The sequence below is a fragment of the Monodelphis domestica genome, chromosome 2 (assembly GCF_027887165.1).
Source record: "Monodelphis domestica isolate mMonDom1 chromosome 2, mMonDom1.pri, whole genome shotgun sequence".
Classification (NCBI taxonomy): domain Eukaryota; kingdom Metazoa; phylum Chordata; class Mammalia; order Didelphimorphia; family Didelphidae; genus Monodelphis; species Monodelphis domestica.
The window spans coordinates 284,155,018-284,177,127 of NC_077228.1; the positions used below are offsets into that span (position 1 = coordinate 284,155,018).

The 22,110-nt window shown below is 41.2% G+C and overlaps 1 protein-coding gene across 1 annotated transcript; it reads left to right on the plus strand.

The window, feature by feature from the left end:
- The first annotated feature begins 4,086 nt into the window (after window positions 1-4,086).
- Window positions 4,087-21,133, plus strand: GUCA1A (guanylate cyclase activator 1A). Its single transcript, XM_001379933.4, has 4 exons — window positions 4,087-4,717; window positions 15,773-15,922; window positions 18,834-18,927; window positions 19,460-21,133. Exons 1-4 carry the CDS (start codon window positions 4,517-4,519, stop codon window positions 19,618-19,620), a joined length of 606 nt encoding a protein of 201 aa, XP_001379970.1. The 5' UTR covers window positions 4,087-4,516; the 3' UTR covers window positions 19,621-21,133.
- The last annotated feature ends 977 nt before the right edge of the window (window positions 21,134-22,110 follow it).

Genomic DNA, 22,110 nt, shown 5'->3' on the forward strand with positions numbered 1-22,110 from the left:
ACGTTCCCTTCTCCTTCCCCTATTGAATTAGTCATATATGGACAGCTATGAATAGTGGAAGGGACCAGCAGGTGAATTACCAGGAGAGCACCTTCTCAGATGCAAAGTCTAATCTTATGAAAACTTCATTTTCATATACTGTATTAACTCCTTTATATTGGAGAGGATTACTGTGTATTCCAGTGTCTGGGACCTGGGTCAGAGGTACCATCTAGTTTTTTGCATTTTCTTTGCCTTTGAGAATCCCAAGGAATGCCTTCCTTTTTAACAGACATTGTTTCTTTTCTTGCATCCTTGACCTGTCCACCTGTGAGGATAGAAAGGGGTAAATGGGTTAATGGACCACCTCTTAATTAGCTATCACCAATTAAAGATGTCTTGGTATGGTCAAGGGAAGGGCTGAATAAGGAGATCCTAAAAATCTATTTATTAAGCTGGTCATCCCTGGTCTGGAAAGTCATGGAGGCATCTATCACTTTATCAGTTATGATGCTGGCCTACCCAATAAACCAAATAAAATCAGTAAACTTATCTTATTTTGAAATCAGTCTCTCAAAATAATTTTAATTGTTTTTTATTTCTTGAAAGAAGGCATTTATTTTTTTTTTACCAAAACATGAGAACACAGGGATCCCTACAAAATAGCTCAATTACATGTTTATGTAGTTTATAGAAATTATTCACAGCATTTATATGAAACACGGTCTAGGTTACCTCCCTGCTCACAGGCTGGATTGTCTCCTCCCAGATTCCAGAGTAGTCTGTGCAGGTTTGCACTTCTAGTTCATGGGCCCCAGTCGGTGGGCTCCCCTTTTAGCAGTAAGGCAGTAGACAAGATTACCTCAAAGCAAACACATTTATGAAGAGGGCATATTTAGAATAGTCACTCTAAGACATTCTGCCCCCCTAAAACTGGCGTATCTACTCTCCCACAAATACAGTGCCTATGTTGGTGGAAAGACTGGCCCCAAACTTAGAGTACAATGGTGGAGACATACATGACCAAGGCAATTCCCATCTCTAGAACTGAATTTCCCCATGTCCTTTCTTGCTTTGTAGAGTCCTCATGCCACTTGCCTATGGAGGCAGCATCTCTGCTCCATGGGTTGCTCAGCTGAGACCCCAGAGCTTGCTTCTTTCCATTTTTGATTGCCAGGGCTAGTTATTTCTTGAATTCGTAGTCTGCTCTCTGCTTTGCTGTCAGGGTTCACATTCTTTGATTCTTTCTTTCTTTATTTTTTTAAACCCTTACCTTCCATCTTAGAATCAATACTGTGTATTGGTTCCAAGGCAGAAGAGTGGTAAGGGCTAAGAAATGGGGGTTAAATGACTTGTTCAGGGTCACACAGTTAGGAAATGTTTGAGGCCAAATCTGAACGGAGGACCTCCCATCTCTAGGTCTGACTCTCAATCCACTGAGCCATTTAGCTGCCCCCACATTCATTGATCCTAAGTTGGTAGCTAGAATCACACATCTGAAGTTCCCTATCCTTCATGGACTGATCTTGAACAAAACATTTTTCTTCTGTGTCTTGGTTTCCTCATCATAAAATGAGAGAAGACTTAGTGACTTCTAAGGTCCTTTCTAGATCTAAATCTGTGATCCTGGGATCCTTTGAGAGGTGACATGATTTCCCTTAGTGACCCAGCTAGTAAGTTTCAGGGAGGGAACTGAAATTTAGGTCTTTTTTCCCCCTGTACATACTTTTTTATCTTTATTTTAATTTAATAACAAATTTACATGTTTTCTAAAATTATATGATTCATGTTGTCTCCTTCCCCTTTTCCGTCTCCACTCCTGGAATTGATAAGCAATTAAATCTGGGTTGTAAATGTATCATCACTCAAAACATATAAAATTTAGGTTTTTTGACTATAAGTCCTGTAAAGAAAGAGTGCTGTAGTACTCAAATAGAAACCATACATAAGGATTCCTGTGGGTACATATTGATTTAGAAAACCACAAATTAACATTACATTTTATGGTGTTTTTATTTATTTTGTTAAATATTTCCTAGTTATATTTTAATCTATTTCAGGTTGTTGGAGAATGTGGGAGCTGCCTGTTGGCTCCATATTTGACACCTCTGCTACAAAGGCTCCTTTCACTATACTAGGCTGCTTCACTAATAAAATATTAAAACTATTTCTGCCATGATGCACTATTACCAAAGCTAAACGATCCCAAGTTCTTGAGACTTTTGGAATATGTGGCTAAAAACAAAAGATGTGAGGCATAGCTAGGTAACAGTGAATAGAGTTCTATGGTTGGAGTTGGAAGGACCTGGGTTCAAATATGATATTTTGAGCACTTTGATGTGTGACCTTGGGCAAGTGACCTAACCTAAGCCCAGCCCTCACCATTCTTCAGTCTTAGAATCAATACAAATTCTAAAACAGAAGGAAAAGTTTTAAAAAAGGGGGGCACAAGCCCACAAATTAGAGCATTGCCAGACTTTCTGATACAGGTATAGAATTTGAAGATTCTCTCCCTTACACAGAACATCTCTAGATTCCTGTGAAATGGCCAGTCTTTCCTTGGCATCTGCATATAGAGCAAGAGAAAAATTAAACAAGTGGAAAAGGCTATTTCCATCAGCTGAGGAACTGATTTTTAGCTAAAAGGAAAGAATAGCTCTTCAGCAAAGAGAAGGATTGGCATACACACCACAATATTATTGGCAGCACTTTTTGAGGTAGCAAATATTTAGAAGCAGATCCCTATTGCTCAGAAAGGGAATGAATATTTTTTAAGTGCCTACTATGTGCCAAACATTGTGCTAACTAAGCACTTTGCAATAACAATCCATTTTCTCCTCACAAGCTTTGGAGGCAGGTACTAATAATACCCTCATTTTGCAGTAGAGGAAATTGAGGCAGACAGAGGCTTAAGTGATTTGCCCAGGGTCACACAGGCCAGAACGAAGTTCAGATTTCCTTGACTTCAGGCTCAGTGTTCTATTCACTTTGTCACCTGGTGCCCAGAATTGGGGATTCAATGAAAAAAATAATGAATACCGAAGGATTCATATGAACATGGGAAGATTTTATGAACTGATGAAGAGTGAAGTAAGCAGAACCAGGGGAACAATATAAACTGACTACATGAATGCAAATGAAAATAATATTACAAGACAGCCTAAAGCTAATTAACTGTAATTACCTATCTTGGACCTAGATGACAGATAGTGGTGAAACACACTTTATTCTTCTTGCTAGAAAGATCTAAGTATCATGGATTTGGAGCTGCAAGGCACCTGAGAGATCATCCTTTCAAATTCTCTCATTTTTCAGGTGAGGAAATTGAAGCCCTGGAAGTTTAAATGATTTGCCCAAGATCACAGCTTCCTTCCTTCCTTTTCACCTTCTTTCCTTTCTTCCCACCTTCTTTCCTTCCTTCCCTCCTTCTTTCTCACAAGTCTATTCATTAAAACACTTAAATGAGTGGCATTACATCTATCTCCTTGTATTGATGACCTGTCAATTTCAGTCATATTAAAGGTCTACTTTATAGGATTGATTCTTATTTTCCAAAACTGTAAGATAATTTCAGTGATAATTATTATCAGTGGCATTTATATCAGAAGTAGTATTATCTCATGTATATGTGAAGAACTGAGTCTCAGAGAGATTAATGGTCACACATTAATAATACAACACTAATAAGCGTCTGAGGCTGGATTTGATCTCAGGTCTTTTTGACTCAATGTCTAATGCTCCATCTACTGCACTACCTATCTGCCCTTGCTTTAAGGAGGCTTCTTACATTCTTACAGGCCCTAATTCTGACCATTGTTAAGGCAGGGCTCTAGAGCAAGCTTGATTTTGGCTTCGGGTTCTGGTTCTGGAATAAGACATTACTAACCCCTCAGAGCTAAGAGGGAGCAGCTTCCAAGATCTCCTGGTTGTGTTTCCTCCTCTGGCCACCCTCCCCCATCCCAGCAAGAAGGGATTAGAAGATTATACTCCATTAAGAAAATCTGGGCCCCTGTTCTCCAAGGGTTTAATCCCTGGGACTCCCTTCTGCCACCTTCTTTCTATTTTCACCTGATCTCCCTCAGGGTGTCGGCCTCATTGGCTACTCCAGGATTTAGTGGGGACTTTTAACACCTGCTGTGGGGTGAAGGAGTTGCCAGAAGCTAATGGGATAGGTCTGAACCATCCTGGACCTGGGGGAGGGGAGAAAAGGAGGCCAGACATTAGATGTGGGAATTAAGGATAATATGCTAGCCTTATATGTATGCCTTCCTCCTACCCTTCATCCTCTTTCTTTTTCTGTCCCTCTCCCTTGGGTGATTAAGCAGCCGTCTGTCTCCTCCTTCATTTTCTGCCCAGAAGTCCTTGTGTGCTTGCTGCATGAAAGAGAAGACTGACATGTCAGTGTGAATGTGTGTTCAGTGGGAAGGGATTAGTTTAAAAAAGATTGCATGCCCCACTGAAAAGGAGAAACCAAGCAAACCCTGACCCTAACCTCAATCTTCCCATCAACGACACCAGCAAAACCTTGGGAGGCAAGATGGGGAACGTCATGGAGGGGAAAACGGTGGAGGAGCTGAGCAGCACCGAATGCCACCAGTGGTACAAGAAGTTTATGACCGAGTGCCCGTCTGGCCAACTCACGCTGTATGAGTTCAGACAATTCTTTGGCTTGAAAAACCTGAGCCCTTCAGCTAGCCAGTACGTGGAGCAAATGTTTGAGACATTCGACTTCAACAAGGTGAGTGGGGACAAAGAAGACCAGGCATCCCAAGGCATTTTGGAAGGCAGGTTAAAGCATCATTGAAAGAACAAATCATGCCACCTCCAGGGGCCTCAGTTTCCCTCTCTGTAAAAAGAAGGGTTTGGACTAGATGGCTTCTAAGATCTAAATTTATTGTCTTAGCAATAATAGAGAAAGCTTAGAAATCAAAAGATCAAATTCTAAAGCTGGAGGAGGACATTTAATCTAAGCCACTCATTTTATAGAGGAGGAAACTGAGGTCTAGGGAGGGTGACTTGCCTAAGGTCACATAGGTAGTGCAACAAGATTCAAACCCATGTCCTCTAACTCCATTTCTATTCTTATTCTATTGAAGCTTCACTAGCTCTATGAAGTCAGAAGGGGAAGTTTTGCTTTTGTTCCTCCAGGGTCAAAGCAAGAAGGATTTTAAACTACAGCAAAAGGCATAGGTTAGTTGTTAGGCAAGACATTGGTTATTTGGGGGCTCTAATTCTTGTCCATCTTCTTCATGTTCTTGGGCAGTGTGTTGCCCCAAACTGAGAAGACAGATTTGCTGAACATGCAAGAAATGTACAGGAACAGGGCAAAGCAAGAGAAAAAGCAAAGCTGTCTTCTCAAAACTAGGCATGGGTTTCTAATAGAACTTCTGAGAATTAGGAGAATTATAGGAAGGAAAGGAAGAGCCAGCAGCCACTTTCTTAACCTGGACTCTGTAAGAGCAAGGGAGTAGATAGGGGCAGGTAGGGGCCAAAAGAACTACTCTTGTCCCAAACTCAAGAGTATCTGAGCCTGTTCCTGAGATAACCAGGACCCCCTCCCTGCCCTCAGCAAATAGTTACTGCCCTGACCCTTATAGGTTGTTGTTGTTTAGTAGATTAGTCATGTCTGACTCTTTATGTTTCCATTTGAGATTTTTTTGGGGGGAGGGGATTTTCTTGGCAAAGATACTGAAGGGATTTTCTTTTTTCTACTCTGGTTCATTTTACAGATGAGGAAAGTGAGGCAAACTATTAAATGACTTGTCCAGGGTCATATAGGTAGTCCATGTCTGAGTCCAGATTTGAACTCGGTCTTCCCAATTCCGGGTCCAGCATTCTATCCACTGCATCACCTACCTGTCTCCTCCTGAATCCCCTTATAGATTAGACAGAATTAATGATGTAGGTGAAAGTACATAGATATATAAGGTAGTTTAGAAACTGAGATTCTAGATGCAGCTCTACCACTACTTTAGAGAAAGGGATTCCTAAGCACTAGACCTGTGATTTTATTGGCATAGAGAATTCCTAAATGAAGTAACTCCATTTACCAGTGCAGGTGGGCACCTCTTCTGCTCCTCATAGATTTTGAGGGTTGCCAGAGGGCCAAGAGGCAGGTCCTCTTGGGTAGTTTGTCATAGGGGACAAAGAGACCACTTTGAAACCATTATCTTGCTGTCTGGCTTTTAGGCAGATTCACTTATTCCCTTTGTGCCTCAATTTCTTTATCTGTAAGGGAAATAAAGTTCCATTCTTGTGCCTCGGGGACTGTAGTCATAACCCCTTAAAGATAAGGTAATGCCATGGATGGGAAAGGTCTTCCCAAGCTTGGAGAAGCCTAAGGAGCCTTCATTACACAGGAGAGCATCAGAGTTCGACCTTATTTCCCTTTTACAAATAAGAAACTGAGGACCACAGGTAGAGTGACTTATCCACAATCACACTGAGTATCCTCTCATCACCACAGATTGCTCTACAGGCATTTGCCCAAAGTTTCTCATAAAAAGAACCTGACTTGGAGGGTTTTCCATCAGCATTGGCTGGGGGTGAGGGTGGGAGAAGTACCTACACAGGCAAAGTTTTAGCTCTTTCAAATTTTAACCACTTACAAAATTGAGATAATAATGCCCAGCCTGCTTGCCTCACCGGACCGTTGTCAGGAGCATCTCAGGCAATGGAAACCATGATGTAAATTCTTCAGATTGCCTTTTTCCGCTGTCGCCTGGACCCACAACAGTCCACCCTTTCTGGATTGCCCTTAGAAAACCCAAACAAGCCAATTAGAATACAGTCCTTCCTGCCTGCCTCCCTGGCCCAGGCCCTTTCCGGAGAAGGCAATAGTGAGCTGCCCTCCCGGGGCCAGGATTAAGCAGAAAGGGTTTGGGAGAGGCTGACTGGACCCAGACGGAGGCTCCTAGAAACACCGGGAAGCCTCAGGGCTATTTTTAACTCCGCGAGTCCATCACTAGAGGAGTCTTAGGTGGAAAGCAGATTATCGGGTTGGGGCCACGGGAGTAGGAAGGACTTTGGTCCGGTGCTGGGAGGCTTTTCCCTGGGGAACCAGGGAGGTGGCGGCAGGGAGGGATGGAGGGAGGGTAGCAAAGGCAGGAGGGAGTTGAGTCATGCGTACGGGGACAGCGGATGAAAAGCGGCAGAAGAAAGAACAATCTGGGTAGGAAAGCGACTGTAGGAAAATGGGAATTACCTCTATTAGTGTGGACAGATCTGTAGAAGCCAGAGGCGTGGGAATATTGGATTCTCACCCTAAGGATCCCCAAAGGGAGCAGCTGGAGCTTAAGTAACAACCATGAAGCTCTTTCCAGAGAGAAGAGAGCTTAACCCTCGGAAAAACAGAGATGGTTCCCATCCACCCATGTTGTTAGCTGGAAAAGGCAGAGGAAGAAGAGATGAATCGTGGTGGTGGTTGATTTCCTGCTGAGGGCTGTGGTTTGATCACAGTGAGGCAGCATGGGTACCTGGTGCCTGGAAGACCAAAGTTTCATTTTGTCCTCAGATACTAACTGTATGACCCTGGACAAGTCACTTCACTTCTCTGTGCCTTCCGGAGTTGGATCCTAATTGCATTTCAGAGGGTCTGGGGCAGGATGAAAGTTGTGAGCACAGTGCTTGACACATAGGTGTTCTTCAATCATGTCTGACTCTTCTTGATCCCCATTTGGAGTTGTTGTTTTGTTTTTTTAAGCCCTTACCTTCCATCTTAGAATCAATACTGGTATTGTTTCCAAAGCAGAAGAGTGGTAAGGGCTAGACAATGGGGGTTAAGTGACTTGTCCAGGGTCACACAGGTAGGGCATGTTTGAGACCAGATTTGAACCCAGGAAATCCCTTCTCAGGGTCTGGCTCTCAATCCACTGAGCTACCCAGCTGCCCCCCTCACTTGGAATTTTCTTGGTAAAGATACAGGAGTGGTTTGCTATTTCCTTCTCCAATGACAGATAGTGGGTGCTGTATAGATGTTTATTCTTTACCTAGTATTATCAGGAGTGGAGAACCCTCTAATTAGAACTCTTTACCTGCTTCATTTCCATCTCTAATTTCCATTTGGTACAGAAACATGTGCATGGATAAGGAAATACAGAATTTTTTTTGTATATGTATATTTATAGACATATATGTATACATTCATATATTTAATTTATTTATATATTTATATATGTATTTGTTTTTTATATTCCTATATTTTACAAATTAATTTGGGGGATAGTAGGTAATAAAAGCTAAAAAGAACAGGGTAGACTTTTTGTTATTGTCTAATTGTTTCAGTTGCATATGATTCTTCATGACCCCATTTGGGGTTCCCTCAGTAAAAATATTGGGGCAGTTTGCCATTTTCTTCTCCAGCTCATTTTACAGATGAGTAAACTAAGGCAAAGGGGGTGAAGTGTCCCAGCCAAGCATACAATTAGTGTGTGATGCCAAACATGAACTCAGGAAGGTGAATCTTTTAAACTTCAGGCTTGGCCCTCTATCCTAGGCTTCCTTTAGGACTCAGCATTTGAATTGAAGACCATAGATTTAGAGCTGGAAGGGGCCTTTGAGGCCATCAGGTCTAACCCTCCTCATTTTACAGGTGAGCTTGACTAAGGCCCATTTGGCAGGACCACAGACTACAGGGCTGGAGTAAGATTTATGAAATCAACTCTTAGATATTTACTCTCAGCTCTTCCTGGCCTTGGACACAGCTGGGTTCTGATTAGTGTGACAAGGAATCCCCTGAAGTGGTCGAGTGTATTTTAATTCACATGACTTCTATACGGCTATATAAACTAGAGCCTTTGGTTCCGGCCCAATGGAAACATGCCACGAGAACTTGAATAATGTGACCACTTTGTGGAGATTCTTTATTCTCATTAATGGGGACCTGGAGGTGTTCAGTCCTCAACAACTCCCATTGATGCCATCCACGGATCAGCTGAAAAGGACAGGCAAGATAGAGAGATAGAGAGAGGTGGCTATCTGTTTACGATAATTATATTTAACTTGAACTCTGCAGGCTGTATATAGGAAGAGACCCATTCAGCTCCCAGGTATCTTCCCCACCACAACAATCTCTTTGGAGTCTCTTCTTTGGGTTCAAGTATCTCCCTCTTAAATGTACATTTGCTGCCTGGAAGAGGGACCCCCATCTTAATCCTCTCTCCTATGGATTAGCTTATTGTGTAAGCTAGCCTGCTACCTTGGGGGGCAGGACAGGAGACAGGTAAGTTTTGACTGTTTTTCATTTTGACTTTATGATAGACCTAATGACTCCTAGAGTGTTTTTGTTTTTGTTTTTGTCTCAGAGAGAAACTTTTATTTTTTATTTTATAAAATTAATTTATTTAGTCAATTTAGAACATTATGCTTTGGTTACAATAATTACATTATTTTCCTCCCTCCTAGAGTGTTTTACCAGATTAAAAAATAGATAACAATATGATTTAACGGTGTAAGGCAACTGTGTGGTACAGTGGTACCTGGAGTTGGGAAGACTTGAGTTCAAATGTAACTTCAGATACTTTCTAAACTTGTGATAGACAAGTCACTTAACCTCCTTCTGCCTCAGTTTCTTCATCTATAAAATGGAAATAATAGCACTTAACCTCCCAGAAAGACATTATATGCCATTAACATCTTATCTTAATAAGGATCAGTGCATCAGTTTAGACTCAGGTGTGGAAGAGATGGAGAGTTGTTATGAGAATCAAAGGAGATACTATTTGTAAAGCTCTTTAAAACTCTAGAGAAATACTTTATTATTGTTTTAGTTGTTGTTAGAAGGTAGTGAGTGCTCAGAACCAAACAAACAGGACAGATAGAAAGGGTAATGGGAGTTCTGGGAGGGAAAGATTTTCTTTCTTTCTTTCTTTCTTTCTTTCTTTCTTTCTTTCTTTCTTTCTTTCTTTCTTTCTTTCTTTCTTTCTCTCTTTCTCTCTTTCTCTCTTTCTCTCTTTCTCTCTTTCTCTCTTTCTCTCTTTCTCTCTTTCTCTCTTTCTCTCTTCCTCTCTTCCTCTCTTCCTCTCTTCCTCTCTTCCTCTCTTCCTCTCTTCCTCTCTTCCTCTCTTCCTCTCTTCCTCTCTTCCTCTCTTCCTCCCTTCCTCCCTTCCTCCCTTCCTCCCTTCCTCCCTTCCTCCCTTCCTCTCTTCCTCTCTTCCTCCCTTCCTCCCTTCCTCCCTTCCTCCCTTCCTCCCTTCCTCCCTTCCTCCCTTCCTCCCTTCCTCCCTTCCTCCCTTCCTCCCTTCCTCCCTTCCTCCCTTCCTCCCTTCCTCCCTTCCTCCCTTCCTCCCTTCCTCCCTTTCTCCCTTCCTCCCTTTCTCCCTTTCTCCCTTTCTCCCTTTCTCCCTTTCTCCCTTTCTCCCTTCCTTCCTTCCTTCCTTCCTTCCTTCCTTCCTTCCTTCCTTCCTTCCTTCCTTCCTTCCTTCCTTCCTTCCTTCCTTCCTTCCTTCCTTCCTTCCTTCCTTCCTTCCTTCCTTCCTTCCTTCCTTCCTTCCTTCCTTCCTTCCTTCCTTCCTTCCTTCCTTCCTTCCTTCCTTCCTTCCTTCCTTCCTTCCTTCCTTCCTTCCTTCCTTCCACTGTGTATTGGTTCCAAGGCAGAAGAGTGGTAAGGGCTAGGCAATGAGGGTCAAGTGACTTGCCCAGCTAGGAAGTGTCTGAGGCCAGATTTGAACCCTGGACCTCTAGTCTCTGGGCCTGGCTCTCAATCCACTGAGCACCCCAAGGGATGGATTTCTGAGGATGGAAGTGGTCAATCTCTGTGGAAGGCTTCAAATGACATGCAAAAATTAATGTGGTTCTTTTTGATAACGGATATCCCTGGATATGGCCTTTGGGAAAAATCTGTTTCTCCTAGCCCTCCCCTTGCACCCTAGGAACACCAATATGAGTGAACTTGACATACTTAGCAATATTATCTGGTACACTCCCTATCTCAGGGGTCTGCTGGTAAATGTTTAACTACCATTTAACCTTGACTGCCTAGTCCTTCTGGCTTTCTGCTTTAGAATGGTATGGATTCTAAGATAAAAGGTATGAGTAAAAAAAATAAAAGAAAAAAAAACTACCAGCTCTCTGAAAATGCCCAATGCACTTTTCTTCTCTTAAGCCCTTACCTTCAGTGTTAATATTAATTGACTTTAAGTCTAACTCTATCCACAGTGCTACCAAATTGCTCCATCCAACACTTTTAAATTTAATCTATATTATTAATATTTTCTCCATTCTTTTCATAAATCTAGAAACCAACAAAACACTACATCAATCCTCATTTGTAACATTTGCTGATTTCTAAGATGTAAATGCTCAGCAAAAATGAAAGAATCCTCAGGAGCCTCATACTCCCCCATCAATTCCTCATCCCTCTTCTCTGATCCCATCAGTAGAATAAATAGGGATGAGTAGATGGTCTTTTCTAGGGTAGAGTCTGAGGGACACTATTAAAATTACCTTCTAAAATACAAAGAACCTTCCCCAACAGACAGAATCTCCTTGACTTGGTGAAGACATCAAAGGCCATTTTTTTGTTTTGTTTTTACTGTAAACACACATGTAGAATCCTAACTATAGAGCTGAAAGGGATGTTAGAAGCCATGTAGTCAGTCCTCGTTTTTACAGGAAAAGAGCACTTCAATTCAACAAACATTGAGGCAAGTAAATAATTCAATTAGATTTTTAGAAATGGAGTGGTTTGTCTTTAAAAGTCCCAAGTTTCCCACTTAGGAGATCGTTGAAGGTCATTGTTAAAAAGTACATCCACTATCTTAGAAAGACATTATATATGCTGCTAACATTTTAGTAAGGATCCACATCAGGTTAGACTCAGGTGTGGAAGAGACCTAGTCAAATCTCTCCATTTTACATACAAGTGAGAAAACTAGGGACCTGAAAGGGTGACATGACTTGCCCAAGGTCATAAATTAATTTAAAAACAGAGCCTGGGTGAGAATCTAGGTGTATTGATTCCTAGTGAGTACTTTTATTTATTAAAAAAAACTTATAAAGTACCTGTAGTGGGCAAAGCATTATGTTCCTTGCTAGAAGCAGTTAGAGGAATTAGAGACTCGTATTCAGACTCAGAAAGACCTGAGTTCAAATCTCCACTCAGACACTTGCTAGTTGTTTGGCCCAGGGCCAATGTGACACAATCTCTCTCAGCCTCAGTTTCTTCAAAATGGGGATAATAATAGCACCTATTTCACCAGCTTGTGAGAATCAAATGGACATGCACAATGCTTTGTAAGTGTTAAAGCATTATATATTTATTTAATATATATTATTTAATAAAGTATTATATATATAAAGAATTATATAAATGGTTATTATTCTTCCTTTCCCAATCCTGCTTAAGACTAGTGCCTTCCCTCCGTTCCTTTCTTAAATCTAGAAACCAACAAACCAATAAATTTATAAATCAACAAAACACTAAATCAAGGCCTGATTTATAACATTTGCTGCTTTATAAGATGTAAATACTCACATCAATATTTCCAGTTTATCCTGTGTTTATACATATATATATGCACATATACATACAATTTCATAAGTAGTTTTTTCACATTGATTTGTCCATTAGGCTGGGAGCTCCTTGAGAGCAGGGATTGTCTTTCACCTTTCTTTGAATCCCCAGCACGAAGCAGAGTGCCTGGTTCATAGTAGATATTGTTTTTAAAAAAAGCAAATTAATTGATTGAATGACTAAAATGATGGAAAGTTTAAGTCATACATCCTTGAGGAGCTTAAAGGAGGGAGGTAGCTAGGTGGCACATTGGTTATAGTGCCGAGCCTGGAGTCAGGAAGATCTGAATTCAAATCTGATCTCAGCAACTTACTATTTGTGTGACTTACTGTGTAAGTTATTTAATCTCTGCCTGTTTCATTTTCTTCATTTGTAAAATAAAATAATAGCACCTACCTTGTAAATTTGTTGTGAGGGTCAAGTGAGACAATACTTATAAAGTGCTTTGCAAACCTTCAGGTGCTTTATAAATACTAGCAGCTACTATTAATAGAGGACCATATTCTTGGATTGGACAGCCAGGTGGAGCACTGAATGGAGCACCAGATCTAGAGTCAGGAGTTCAAATCCAGCCTTAGAGATTTACTAGCTGTGTGACCCTGGGCACATCACTTAACTCTGCCTCAGTTTCCTTATCTGTAAAATGAGCTGGAGAAGGAAATGGCAAACTTCTTCAGTATGTTTACACAGAAAACTCTGAATGGGGTCACAAAGAGTCAGATACCACAGTAATGATTGACCACAACAAGAAGATAAATGCCTTACATTTAAGCCTCCTAAGAAACTTGTGACAAGGTTGGTGCCATGATGGCCTGGAACAAGGCCTTAGATAAGAATGAAATGCAAAATAGTGCAAGATAAGCATATTAGAGATGTATAAATCAAAATGGCAGTGAAGGCCAAAAGGGAGAGGAGATAGTTATTGACAAGCATGGTGGTCAGTTCGGTCTGGGACTCATGTCACAATGCTCTTAGCACACAGAAGACCTTGATATATCTTGAAGATCTTGACACAGGACAGGAAAGCATTGATGTTTTGGGGAAGGAGGTCAAACAAGATCTCTGGGGAAAGAAAGACCACAAGCTAAATTACATTTCTATAATGACTCATCTTCCTAGAGAACTTTATGGTTTTCAAAGAGATTTCTTCAAACAGCCCTATAAAGTAGGTGTGAAAGCTTTAGTATTTATCTAATGTTCCATCCACCATATCATGTTGCCTGGGGGTGGAGGGAGAGGAAGATCAGGGTATGTCTTAGGGCTGCTATTTAACAGACTCATGGGATCTGATGAGGTAGAAGCACCCAAGCAAAAGGAAGAAGAGAAGTGGTGGGTTGTGGAAAGGGTGGGAGGGAGGGCTATGGACCCCAACTAAACTTTGCATGTCTATTTTATCTCCTCTAGGCTGTCTGTTCCTTAAGGAGGAAGGGACTATGGCTCATTTATTTTAGTTTTTCTTTCACACCAACCACATTGTTGGGTATATAACAGGAATCAAATAAGTGTTTGCTAAATGAACTTCATACATTTGACTATGGTATCTAAGGCCCTGGTACTCTCTATCAGCCGTAGGTAAGGTTGAGGCTCATTGAGACAAATATCTGAGACCTGGTTAGTGTGCAGAAATGGGAAATGGACTTGGGAAAATCACTTTCTGCCCAATTACATCAGAGAATTGACAGTGAACTATTCCTCCTGACTCTTGCTGGAGAAGTCGTGGACTACAGGTATAGAATGAGGCACACATTTTTAGACAGGGCTAATACATTTATCTTTTTTGCTTAATTGATTTATTTGTTATAGTTTTGTTCTTGTTGTTTAGTCATTTTTGTCATGTCCAAATTTTGGAATTTCAACACACACACACACACACACACACACACACACACACACATACACTAATCCCCTCTCTCAAGGAATTTACATTCTACTCATCACCCTCCACTGGACACATTCCCCATTTTGTTTTTTGTTTTTATTTTTTAATTTTAATTTTAAATATTTGTCTATTTTTATTTTTTAATTTGGAAAATTTTAATTAATTAATTAAGAATATTTTTCCATGGTTACAAGATTCATGTTCTTTCCCTTCCCTCTCCCCACTCCCCTCCCGTAGCTGATGCACAATTCCAATGTGTTTTACCTATGTCATTGATCAAGATCTATTTCCATATTATTGATATTTGAACTAGGGTGATCCTTTAGAGTCTACATCCCTAATCATATCCCCATCGACCCATGTGATCAAGCATCTGTTTTTCTTTTGTGTTTTTACTCCCACAGCTCTTTCTCTGGATGTGAATAGCGTTCTTTCTCATAAGTCCCTCAGAATTGTCCTGGATTTCCTTGCATTGCTGCTATTTGTCCATGTTTACACGATCCATTTTCTTTCCCTCCCCTCTTCCTTCTCCCTTCCCAGAGTCAACAAGCAATTTCACTGGGTTGTACAAATGTTATCACTTGATACCTATTTCCATATTATTCATTTTTGCTATAGAGTGATTTTTAAAAGCCTAAACTCCAAATCACATACTCATATATACATGTGATAAGTAATGTCATATGTTTTGCTTTTGCATTTCTCCTCCCTTTCTCTTAATGTGGATAGCATAAGACCTTCAGGAGAATCCTGGCTTGTTGCATTGCTCCTAGTAGCAAAGCCCATTGCATTGGATTGTTCCACAGTGTTTCACTTTCTATGTACAATGTTTACCTGGTTCTGCTCATTTTACTCTGCATCAATTCATTGAGGTTCTCCCAGTTCATACAGAAATCCTCCACTTCATTATTCCTTTCAGCACAATAGTATTCCATCACCATCAGATACCGCAATTTGTTCAGCCATTCCCCAATAGAGGGACATCCCTTCATTTCCCAGTTTTTTGCCTCCATGAAGAGCGTGGCTATGAATATTTTTGTATAAGCACATTCACCATTTTGGAGTTTTCTGGGCAAAGATACTGGAGTGGTTTATCATTTACTTCTCAAGCTCATTTTATAGACAATGAACTGAGACAAACAAGGTGACGTGATTTGCCCAGGGTCCCACAACTAATAAGTGTCTGAGGTCAGATTTGAACTCAGGAAGATGGGCGTTCATGACTTCATGCCTAGCACTCTACCCTATACCACTTAACTGACCATTCATGACAATGGCAGGTTCTATTGGAGACAGGAGAATAATGGCAGGGATGGGTTTCCATAAATGATGAATTTTTTTTTAAAGGAAAAGAATGTGCTTGAGCTAGAAATCCCCTCATAATCCTGTCTGTTCTTTCCTAGGATGGTTACATTGACTTCATGGAGTATGTGGCTGCCCTGAGCCTGGTCTTGAAAGGGAAGGTGGAACAGAAGCTTCGCTGGTACTTTAAGCTGTATGATGTGGATGGCAATGGCTGCATTGACAGAGGGGAGCTGCTCAACATCATCCGGGTAACTTAAGGTGACCAGATAGTCTGGTTTGGTCCAGACTGTCCCAGTAATTTCAATAACCTGGGCAAGCCTGCTAGAAAATTTCTACTTATTCCATATATAGCATCAGGAAAATAGCTGTGGTCCAACTGTGAAATGTTCCTTCTTCTTTGGAGAATGACAATATCTAAGGGCTGAATTCTCTCAGTAGTTTGCCTGCCCTTGGAGTCTTCCCAGAAAGGCCAGATGATGACTTGTTAAGGATATTTATAATGTAAATTCTTTTTCTCATACAGGTTGAACTAGATGATTGTGGAGGTCCCCTCTATCTCTACAGTTCTGTGATTTAGAGATTGAAGATCTGGCTCTTTCTGTTAGTAATTTATGGTGTAACCTTAGACAATTTTGCCTCTGAACCTCAATTTTCTCATCTTATAGATGAACTTGGTAGTAGCATCATCATTTCCTTGGAAATGATGATGCTACTACCAAGTTCATACCATCTTTATGTGGAAAGTGTTTTGCAAATCTTAGAACTCTGGATACTGTATAATATGAATTACTGTTAGTATCATCACTTTAGTGGGTTGTCGTGAGGATCAAATGAGAATTGAGATGAAAGAAGGAGCTATGGAAATGTGAGGCCACAAGATTATACTATTTTATAGACCAAAATCTTGAGAACAAGAACTGTATTAAAAAAATTAATTAAAAAAATCCTTTCCTTCTGTCTCAGAATTGATACTAAGTATCAGTTCCAAGGCAGAAGAGAGGTTAGGGCTGGGCAACTGGGGATAAGTGACTTGCCCAGGGTCCCACGTCTAGGAAGTGTCTGAGGCCATGTTTGAACCCAGGACCTCCTATCTGCAAGCCTGGCTCTCTATCCACTGAGCCACCCCGCTGCCCTATAAACATTGTTATTAATCTTTCTTTGTATCCCTATTTCTGAGCACAGTGTCTGGCATGCAGTAGGCACTAGATAAATGTTTATTAACTGCCAGAGAATGTGAGAACACAGAACATAGAATGTAAGAACTGGAATGGAGCTTAGAACAAAGAATATCGGAACATAGAACATAGAATGTCAAGGCGAAACAGGACCTTAGAATACAGAATGTGAGAGAAGAGAGCACAGACTGAGCTGGAAGCGACCTTAAGTACATAGAATGTTAGAACATGGAACACGGACTGTCTGGCCTTAGAACACAGAATGCTTAGAGTATACAACACAGACTAGAAAGACTTTAAAACAGAGGATGTTAGGACACAGGACATAGAATTCCAGACCTGGAAGGGGACTTAGCACAGAGAATATTAATATACACAAAACAGATCATCAGAGGTTGAAAGGATCTCAGAGATCATTTAGCCAAATCCCTTCATTTTACAGGTGAGGAAACTAAGGCCCAAAGAAGCAATTAGTTTCTATGAGGTCACAAAGTTAATAGCAGAAGTGGGATTCAAACTCAGGTCTTAGCCCAGTATTCTTCCTTTATTATCATAAACTGAGCGCATTTTGTGTGTCTAGCCCTGGACGAGGCACCGTGGAGAATGCAGAGAAGCATAAGGCATTAGAAGGGCAACTTCATAGACCTGGAGTTAGGAAGATTAATCTTCCTGAGTTCAATCAGGCCTCAGACACGTTCTACCTTGGTGGCCCTGGGCAAGTCATTTTACTCTAGTTGTCTCAGTTTCCTCATCTGTAAAATGAGCTGGAGAAGGAAATGGCAAACCACTCTAGTATCTCTACCAAGAAAACCAATGGGAGTCATAAAGAATCTGACATGACTAAAATGACTGAACAACAACAAAAGGCATGAGAAGTATGAGAGTTCTATACTGAATGATGAGTTGGACTAGAATATCAGGAAGTCATAGAATCATTGCCCTGCCAGGGAACTTGGAGAGTAAGGTAATTCACTTCCTCATTTTACAAAGCTCCTAAAGTCCCTTCCAACTCAGAAATTCCAGTGATTCTACAAAGTATCTGCCCTCAAAGGAGCTCACAGTCTTAGAGAAAACCTATTTCTCTCTCTCTAATTTAAATTTTACCTGCCCCTAAGCCTTCCTCCTTCTCCTTCTCCCTCCTCTAAGTCACACTTTGCCTCTTCTCCAGAAATGAGGATTAAAGGAATGGAAAGAAACAGCTAAGTTCAGAGGCTCCCCTAACTATAGCCCAATCAGGCTGGACTAGATGACCCCTAAAGTTCCTATTCTGTCCCCCACTATCACAAGACATTAAAAAAAAACCCTTTACATTCTATCTTAAAATCAATATTAAGTATCAGTTCCAAGACTGAAAAGAGGTAAAGGTTACGTAATTGGGGTTAAGTGACTTGCCCAGGGCCACATAGCTAGGAAGTATCCAAAACCAGGTTTGAACCCAGGACTTCCAAGTCTGGGTCTCCATCTCCTGCCATACCTAGCTGCCCCTACTAGCACCAGGTATTTTGTGACTTGAGCAGTAAGACATTACTCCCCAGCAACGAAGCCGATTTTCTCCTTTGTTTGAAGAGGGACGGCCATACTTTCTGACCTGAGAAGGATAATAACTCTATGGGGAACATGGTGGAGAGCAGCTTGTATTTGGAAATCAACTTGTTCCTTCCAATTGCTCAAGGGAAGTCCGCATTTGTTTTTTTCCAATCCTGCAGCTTGCAAAGACAAAGTCAGAAATCTTTTTGAAATGAGCACGGCTCCAAGTCTGCACTTATTTGGCATGGATGTGACAGACTATGCAGGACAAGTTAAGAAGCTACTAGAAAGAATGGAAAATGAGATTCCTTCAGATTTTAGTAGCCATGGAACTCCGATGAGTTGTCCTGCTCTGCCACCCGCTGTCGAAATCCTGATATTGCATTCCTTCTCCAGGCTTGTCCTCTTGGAATTGTATCACTCCAGCCCTCATCCAAGTTTCTTTTATTTCCCCCAGGCTATCCGAGCCATTAACCCTTGCAGTGATTCAACGATGAGTGCGGAGGAATTCACGGAGACAGTGTTTGCCAAGATTGATGTCAATGGGGATGGTAAAGAGGAGCTTTGATGGGAGGGGAATGACAAAAATGGGACCTGCCTCCTTCCATCCTAACCCTCTTCCTCCTAATCAATGTCTATCCATGTTCTCTTCTGTCCATCCATTCAAGCCCTAGTCTACTGGTTCCATATTGACTTTTAGAGGTTATATACAACCCTGGCCATGGATCCTGGACTCTTCTAAGCTTCCACAGCCCAATTCGAGACTCATGACTCCATCCCTAATTCCCATGTCTCCAACATGTTCTGCCAAAACTTTAGCTGGCTTCCCCATCTCCAATTAGCCTCCCTTCTTCTGATCCTGTAGCCATCAACCTGTCCTCTGTCCTTCCTTTCCTGATCCTTTGAGCACTCTCTACTGATTCCCATGCTCCACCTCTATACTCTGGACTTCCTCCTTCCAACTGGGCTTTTTGCTCTAACCTTGCTCCCTATTCTGCATTCCTGAAGACCTGCCCTCCCACTGGACTGTAAACCCACATTCCCCACACAGGGATTAATTCCATCTTTTCTCCCCATCTCTAGGTGAGTTGTCTTTGGAGGAATTCATGGAGGGTGTCCAGAAGGATGAGATGTTGTTGGACACATTGACCCGAAGCTTGGACCTTACCCACATTGTTCGCATGATACAGAATGGTGGGCAGAGTGAGGACCAAGGACAAGGGGAAGATGGGGCAGCTGGGTGAACCCTGAGAAGATCTGGAGCTAGTTTTGTACTCTTTAAAAAAAATATATATATATATATATATATTATGCAGCACCTACATGGGTTTCAGTTTACTTCCTTTCAGAATGTTAATGGGCCATTAGGGCTTCTGACCTTACAAGCAACATGGTGTCACTAGTAGATAGAACTTTGCATATGTAGTAAAGGAAATCTGGATTTGACTCTTCTCATTAGCCATGTGACACTGCTCAAATCATTTAACCTCCTTGAGTCTGCTTTTCTTCATCTGAAAAATGAAGGGGGTGGTTCCAAGGTCTCTTCCTAAAGCTATGATCCTATAGCTGATTTTCTGAGGGTCATGGGACCTCCATGAGGACCATGGGATATAATCTGGGTATAATCTGGGAAGGATTCTGGCTTGGTGAAGAGGGAGAAGCCTGGAGCCTGAGTCAATTTGCCTTGGTCTTCTTGAGTGAGTTAGGTGGGTTGGGGGTGTGCAGGGCTTTAAATCACAATATCTCAAGGTTGAAAGGTATCTCAGAAGTAATTCATTCTAACCCTTACCTGAGCACAAATGCCTTCTTTAGCATCCCTGATAAGTGGTCTTCCAGCCTCTAAAAGCCAATCCTAGCTTTCTCCTTAGTCTTGTCTTGCTCCCTTCTCATCCTTCAAAAGTAGAGATGGGAAAGGGTGGCCACTGAAGAATGAAAGGGGAAAAGCTGAGGGGAAGGAGATTTCAGAAAAGACATTCCAACACCACTTTCCCTTCAGGGAGTTCTCAACCTATCCTGGGTGACTCATTCATTCAATAAACATTTAGTAGCTCCTTATTGTGTATGAACCCCATAATAAGCACCGGAAGGCTCAAAATTTAGATAAAACACAGTTCTCACCTCCAAAGATCCAAGTAAGAGTTGGTCTAAGAACCACCTTACCTATTCCCTGCTGCTCCAGGTAGGGCTTCTAGTGAGGGCAATGGATCCAGTACTTTAGGGAGTACAGGAAAGGGGGAGAAAGCCAAGACTGTCTGACCTGTTTACCTTTTCAGAGAGGTTGGAAGAGAGCCATCAGCAATTTCAGATAATCAAGAATGGGTCCCACACCAAAGCCATGATAGCACTTTGTCCTCCTCACTGCTGCAGGCACACTGCACCATCCAGAAGTCTGTGTGTATATGTTTTGTGTAATGCATGCATTCAGAGGTTGGGCAGAGATGTGAGCTGTGGATTTGTGTGCTGGATATGTGTATTTGTGATTATGGGTGTATATACATATGAAGTGTATATTACTACTATATATATGTACATTATATATATATGTATGTATTTCACATGGGCGTCAGTAGTATTCTATAGAATTTTTATTTTTACCAACCTTACAAAGATTGGGTCATCATATTTATTCAACAAGTGTTTATTGAGAAGATGCAATGTACTAAATGCGGTTCTCCCCTCTCCTTCCCATCCTTCACACAATTACCAAGACAATATTATAAGTCTGACCTAATTACCACCTACTCCAAAGCCTGCAGCACCCTTGGCTTCTCTTTTATTATGGAATAAAATAGAAATTCTTCAGCCCTATATTGAAGGTCTTTTATAGTCTGGCTCTAAATCTTCCTAGACTTACTTGTTTCAATGAATATTTCAGATAAATAATACCATTTGGTACTCTACAAACTCAAAATGCCATTTCTCATTTCCATTCTTCTGCACAAGCCAGGTCTGATGGAACATAGTTTGCTCTGGCCCAATTCTCTCAGGTCTAGATCTATTGCATTTTACCTGTACTCAGGGTTCTGTGGTCCCCTGAAGGGTTTAACTAGATCTTTTCTTTGTCATTGACTCAAACTCCCCCATTGATTGTGCTTCCCCCATGTTTAGGGACCCAAAGACCCCAGTTTCATTTAACCACTTAACATCAGATTAAATTTTACTAAAAAGATCAAAGTCTTTCTCAGTTCTCCTTAATATTAGTACCTTCTCTCTAAGATTAGCTCCAATTTAGCCTGAATATATCTTGTTTATACAGAATTGTTTGCATGTTGTTTCCCCTATTAGACTTTGAACTCTTTGAGAACAGGGACTGTTTTTTGCTGTTCACTATGTCACCTATGCCTGGCCCATAGTAGGTGTTTAATCATCTGGTCTCTGAAGAACTGGAAGGGAAATTAGGATTATAGTTTAACTCAGTTGCTATGTACCATTAGTTCCTACCAAGTTCAAGTCCAAAGCTAGCAGTGCAGGGTTCTGCTATGTATCCCTGGCTTAGTGCTAGCCCACTTACATGATCCATTCAATATTCTTGGATTCCCTTATCTTTGTGATTTTAATCCTAGGATAAATTGGAGACTCCACTCCATACCTAGAAGGGAAAAGATCAAAGGCCAAAGCTCTGGTGCTTTGGGCCACAAGACCTAATAGGAGGAAGGGGAAGGAAGTGGTTTTTGCGCCACTTAGCACATGGTATGTGGGGAAAAGTCCTGGGAGTATTCAGTCAGTTTTAAAGG

Excerpts from the sequence above, each read along its gene's own strand:
- GUCA1A (XM_001379933.4), top strand. The coding sequence starts at position 4,517 with ATGGGGAACGTCATGGAGGGGAAAACGGTGGAGGAGCTGAGCAGCACC. Across the intron at positions 4,718-15,772 it reads AGACATTCGACTTCAACAAG|GATGGTTACATTGACTTCAT; the intron begins GTGAGTGGGGAC and ends GTTCTTTCCTAG. Across the intron at positions 18,928-19,459 it reads GATTGATGTCAATGGGGATG|GTGAGTTGTCTTTGGAGGAA; the intron begins GTAAAGAGGAGC and ends CCCCATCTCTAG.